A 6,195-nucleotide genomic window follows, 5' to 3' on the forward strand; every position below is an offset into this window, starting at 1 on the left:
CTGACCACTTAATTTTGTACCAAATCATTCAACAATTACCAAACAGTCCTGTAGTCACCTCTATCCCAATTGTCGTTCTATTTTTCAATTCTGAAATTTTATTACCAAATAAAATTATTTTTTTACAAAAAGTTAATAAGTAATAAATATTAGTGGTCGTTGACTATAAATTTATCAGATAAATATTTACCCGTTGTCATTTATTTTATAAGACGAATATTATAGGGTTCGATAGTTTTACTTAGTAAAAGGTATAATAATGATCAAAAGATCTTGCTCGGTATGAAATAAATGTATATTAATCAACAATCAATAACAATAAATAATAATTGATAACAATTAACAAGTATATTTGGAATGAAATGGCAGAAAGTTACTAGAACTTATTGAAACATTTTTCTAAGTATCATTTTAATAAGCTGGATTTTCATCTAGTTTATGAATAGTTAAAACATGACTTTCTCAATAAGCTTCAAATATGAGCTAGCTTATATTTGTCAAATCAAATTTGATGTGCATCTCTGTTGTCTTTAAGACTTTAAAGCAAGTGCAAAAGATTCTCCCAAATTAAAAAATGAAAATTTTTGACAAAAAAATTTAAAATAAAATTTTCAAAACTTTATTTAAAATTGAGAAATAAAGAGAGAAAATTAGAAATTCTTTGAATTTGGAGAAATTTCCATAAATAATTATTATGAGAGATAAATAGCTTTCTAGTATTTCTGAATCCTTTAAATTAAATGTTTAACATGAAAAAATAATATTTATTATTTTAAGAATATAATTAATATTTTAATCTTTGAAAAAACTGTTGAAATTGAATATGATAATTTCTTTTGATTAAATTTAAATTTAAATTTGATTTTTATTCTTATTTTGAAAAAAATATTAAAAAAATATAAGTGTAAAATTAACTAAGCCAACTTTTAATTTAGGGGTTGTTTGATTGTTTTTTATTATCTCTTATTTATATTATATTATAAAGTATTTGACAAAAACTTTTAAAAACTATTTTTTATATGTAAAGTACTGTTTATTAATACATATTATTTAAAACTCAAGATTACAAATAGATTGTGTATAAGTACAACTTATTAAAGCTCCATATCTGAATTCGTGTAACTAACTACAGATAAACATAATCAAATAAATGATAAATATCTCATTTTAAATATAAAAAATCTAAAATATAAATAGGATAATCATTGTGTTCTAATAGAATACTTAATTATTATCTTTATAAAATGTTATATTATTAAACAAAAAATAAATTATTTTTTATTAAACTTAAATTAAATTACAATAAAAAAATTAAAGAAATTACATAAAAATGAGAATTTTTAAATAGTTGATTTAATATTAAAATTGATATATATTTTTTTCAAATTTTTATGATATCTTCAAATTAATATTTTATTTAAAAATAAAATCATTATTACTTTTTTAAAAACACATAAAATCGTATTATAACATCGACATTTGATAGAGACAAATAATAAAATAGAACATTAAAATCAAGATGTGTCTCGCTGCATTGCACGAGTACTCTTCTAGTATTTATAAAATTGTTTGTATATAATTTAGAAGATTTTTGTTTTGGAAAATATTTTCCTAAATAAAAGTATTGTGTTTTTCAATTGAGATAGATATTAAAAAAATTGTCTTTCTGCATAAAGTTCTCAGTGTAAAGGCTTATTAAATAAGCCGTCACTTTCTATATAATAAAGTCATTGTCAAACAGTTTTGTTAGTTAAACCGAATAAGTTGTGAGTCTTGTTAATCTCCATTAAGAGCATATTCAACAGATTATTCAAATTTTATCTAAAATGGAGGCTCAAAAATAAAAATTTCCAATAAATATTACACTTATCTCTGACATATTCTACTTTTTTGATAATAATTAGACATTCGGTTAGCAACTCAATGATTATCTTAATTATATATTAGATTTTTATATTCAAAATAAATATTTATTATGGATTTGATTATGTTTATCTGTAGTTAGTTACACGAATTTAAAAATGAAACTTTAATAAATTGTATTTACGCAAAATCATTTATAATCTTAAATTTTAAGTGATATGCATCAATAAATAATATTTCATTCATAAAAAATAATTTTTAAAAATTTTTATTAAAAATTTTATAATATAATATAAATACTTACATATAATATACTTGTAATTTTAAATTTGAAATAAGAGATGATGCTATTTGGTAGCCCTAAGTATAACAGTAGTACACGATTTGCTTCAAATCTAATGATTCATCTGCAAAGATACCAAACTCCACCGCCCACTATAAACCAACCCTCCTCATTTTGCTTTAAACCTCTGCACCTGCCTGCCTTCCATCCATTCCTCCGCATTTCTCCCTATAATCTTCTGTAAGTTTCTTCACCAACTCTTTCTTTGCTTCGATTTATACCCTTTTGATCATCATATATATACATGATCAACGTAGTTAATGCTAGATCTTCGTCATCGATCTTTCTGGTTATTGTCCTTTACCTTTTGTTTGTTCTCTCGTTGTTCGGATTTATGTGATTTCTTTAGGTGTGATTACGCTATTGATGGTTTGTATGTTTGAATTTTGGATGGAAACTGTACGGAGTATTCAACAAAAGTTGAATTAGTTCTGTCTTCTGTGTTTTTTAGATGGATCTGTTCCTAGTTCATGTCCTCTTGATGAAAAACAACTTCTGTTGTCAGGGAATATGCTTACACGAGAATTTGATTAAAAACAATGAAAACCGTAGCTCTCTGTTTCATTTTTTGTTCTTCTTTTTGTAGTTTAATCATTCACAGTAATACACTGACTTTGATCGATTCATTATAAGTGCAGCGATTTGAGGTAAATCTGTGTTATGTTCCTCTACTACCAGAAAGGATTTACAAATGGTAGTTGTACCTTAAACCCTAACCCAAACTTTATGCGTCCCATGTGATTGAATTAGCTGAAATCATTTTGGTTGATTGAAAGAATAGTTTTTGTTGCATTGTCAAGACAAATTCGTTGTCAATTTACATGTCTTGCCCCTTTCTCTAGATTTTCTGTGTTTGTCTTATTGGGCAAGTAAGTAGGGTCTTAGATGTACTCGAAATGAAAGCTAAACATCCAATTTCTCAACCACCAGATCCTTATCCTCTTATTTCTTCATTGTAATGATGATTTAATAAACTCACCACTGCACTTTTGCTTGCTGAAAACCAGATATTTGAGATGAATTTACTTGTGACTGTAAAATTTGATTTTTTCCTCCCCTTTCCGTAGCATCGTTATCATCAGTGTCATATCTTTTTTCTAGAGTTGTTCATGGGTATTGCCTAAGGGGCCGTTTGGTTGGGTTTCCATTAAGTCTTGTATGGATAAATTTGTCTGTGTGGATTAATCTGTTTGTATAGATTGTGAAGGTTTTGTTTCAGGAGGGTTGTTTCATAGATGAAAGGAGTGTGTTTTTTTTAATTGGGAGGGGCAGGTTTCGAAATAATTTGGCTTTCTGCATAAAGCTTCCCCCCTAAAAGCTTATTGAATAAGCCACTTTCTATATCATTAAGTCACTACCAAACAGTCATATATAGCTGACCGAACAAGTTGTGAGTCCCAATAAACTCATTAAGCAGCTAGCAAACCGGCCCTAAGTCACTCTCAGTTTGTGGTTTCTCCTTTACCTTCACCCGGTGTTCAAAAAATCTCGGCGCAACAGCCACCATGGCACACTGTGACTTAAGGCTTGTGTCTCATGCCACGTTGGCCTGTGGCATGCCATGACCTAATGCGCGGTTTTTATAATGCAATATTTGATTTTTCTTACTTTTTTTAATGTCTTATTTGTTAGTTTATAATGTATAACCTAATTTAAATTATTTAATATATTGACTCACTGAATGATAGTAGAAAATATATGTTTATATGTACAATAATCTATTTGATATAAAAATTTGCCGCCATAAGTCATGCCTTGAAAAATGTCGTGGCCTCGCCATGGCTCGTAAGATTTGAGGCTTGACCTCCGCCATGGCAGGTGTCTATTTCTCGCCATGGCTTGTACGGTGAAGGTAATGCTGAAGAAGTGTGTTTACCTCTATTTCTCACCTTTTAAGGTGGTACATCTTGTTTGTGATGATGTCCTCATATGCAGTCCTCAGATTATGATATTGAGGTTGGAGGCTCCTTCACTAATTGGCCTTGATTATCTGAGAGGAACATTTCCTTGAAGGAGGTTCCAACCTTATTGTGGGTACCGTCTAATTCTTTATGTTTACATGCCGAAAATACATTCCATATGTAAGTGGATAGCATGAACTTGGAGCAAGTTTCTTTTTGATTCACTCTGTGAGAGTTGAGACCAGTAATATGGTATTCCTTTGGTTCGATCTGGTCTTTAGTCATAAAGAGGTTGGTACTTTGTCAAGGTTATGAAACAACAACTCTTTCACTGAATGATAATAGGTATGTCTATATATCTTATTTTATATATCACGTCCCCTTCTATTAGAAAACTTCTCGTTAGTTGAGGATGGAAGAAGCAGGGTTTATAAGCTAGTCAAAACTCAATCTATTGTTTTAGTGTAAAAGTATCTATTGAACTAATGCAAGAGTTGCAAAACATGTCTCCTCAGAAAGAATGCAAAGAACCAAATAAAATACCATTACTTGGATGATGGATGGTGGAGAGACCATTTCCTCTTATAGTGTGATAATAAAGACCTAATGCCTCATTGCCATGAAAGTGAAGCTCTACGTACGTTTGGAAATTTGGTAAATCCAAGCAGACATTGTTGCATAGCGGACTGGACATCACCCATATGGCCTTAAAGGGGAGTCACAAAGTGCCACTTTTTTCCCTTTCAAGGAACTTGAAGTCATTTATTGTGTAGGAGATCAGGCTTATCATGATTTCTTTCATCATGTTAATGGTTATATGACAGTAGACAAAGATCTCGAGTGATTCTGGGTTAAGACACGTTACGTCTGTGTTGGTTGCATGCCTAACATAAGCTGATTTGATACGCTATATATATGCCTAACAAGAACCATGTGCTAACCAAGATTGCAATTTTCATGGGAGAGGAAGTGTATTTGAACTGTGTTTATCGGTTGGTTATTAGTTAATTTTTATAAAGTTCAAAGAGCTTTAAGAAATTGTATGTATGCAGTAATTTGTTGTAAACTTAAAATTTATGGAATATGCATTATTAAGCGGTACCTATTTAATAAGTCGTTTCTAAGACTTTTACTTAATTATGAAAATTTGTATTCAGGAAACCATGGCTTCCATTGGACTTCCTACCCAATGCATGGCCAGAAGTTCACCCCAAAGTCGCAGCCTTCCTGCTGCTTCAGTTTTTCTTAAGCGTGGGTTCTCTCTTCCGTCTATGAAGAGCATCTCGAAAACCTTTGGGTTGAAATCCAGCTGTTCCTTCAGGATAACTGCCATGGCTACATACAAGGTTAAACTGATTGGACCAGATGGTGAAGAGAACGAGTTTGATGCACCCGATGATTGCTACATCCTTGACTCAGCCGAGAGTGCAGGGATTGAGCTCCCGTATTCTTGCAGGGCGGGTGCATGCTCCACCTGTGCTGGGAAGATAGTTACTGGTTGTGTTGACCAATCCGATGGGTCCTTTCTTGACGATAACCAAATGAAGGAAGGTTACGTGCTGACCTGCGTTTCTTACCCGACTTCAGATTGTGTCGTTCATACTCACAAAGAAGGCGATCTTTATTGAGGTAGCTGTGTTTGTTGGTCAAGAATGGAACGTATCTTTGTCGTTTCGGTCCCCAAATGGTAGTTTGTGTGGTTTCTGAGACTAGAAAACTGAAGAAAACAAATGTTGGTGGTTGATGGATTTTTAAGGGTTTGATAATATGGTTGGTGGTATTCTCTTTTATTATAACGCTAACATTAATGAGGTGCGTTGAGACGTATCAGATCAATTCCCTTCTAAAGTATAATTCATAGGTGGGTATGAGATTAAAAGTGATCAAGGGTACAACTCTATTCTTACGTTTTTCAACTTAACTTACTTCTCACACGATATTTCGCTTAATCTCTTGTCCACCCATGAATTGAACTTTTCACGGGAATTGGTCCGGTGCATCTCATTCTAATATGTATCTAAGCATGGAGATCCCTCCTTATGTTTCTCACCTTTAACTCTCATTCTTATTGGAATCCAACCCTATATA

General features: G+C 31.4%; 1 protein-coding gene across 1 annotated transcript; it reads left to right on the forward strand.

Annotated features, from left to right (window-relative positions):
* Positions 1–2,244: 2,244 nt before the first annotated feature.
* Positions 2,245–5,894, forward strand: LOC112521110 (ferredoxin, root R-B1-like). The gene is made up of 2 exons (XM_025129791.1): positions 2,245–2,386; positions 5,265–5,894. The coding sequence occupies exon 2, from the start codon at positions 5,271–5,273 to the stop codon at positions 5,733–5,735; it is 465 nt and encodes a 154-aa protein (XP_024985559.1). The 5' UTR covers positions 2,245–2,386; positions 5,265–5,270; the 3' UTR covers positions 5,736–5,894.
* The last annotated feature ends 301 nt before the right edge of the window (positions 5,895–6,195 follow it).

This window comes from Cynara cardunculus (genome assembly GCF_001531365.2).
Source record: "Cynara cardunculus var. scolymus isolate 2C chromosome LG 11, CcrdV1, whole genome shotgun sequence".
Classification (NCBI taxonomy): domain Eukaryota; kingdom Viridiplantae; phylum Streptophyta; class Magnoliopsida; order Asterales; family Asteraceae; genus Cynara; species Cynara cardunculus.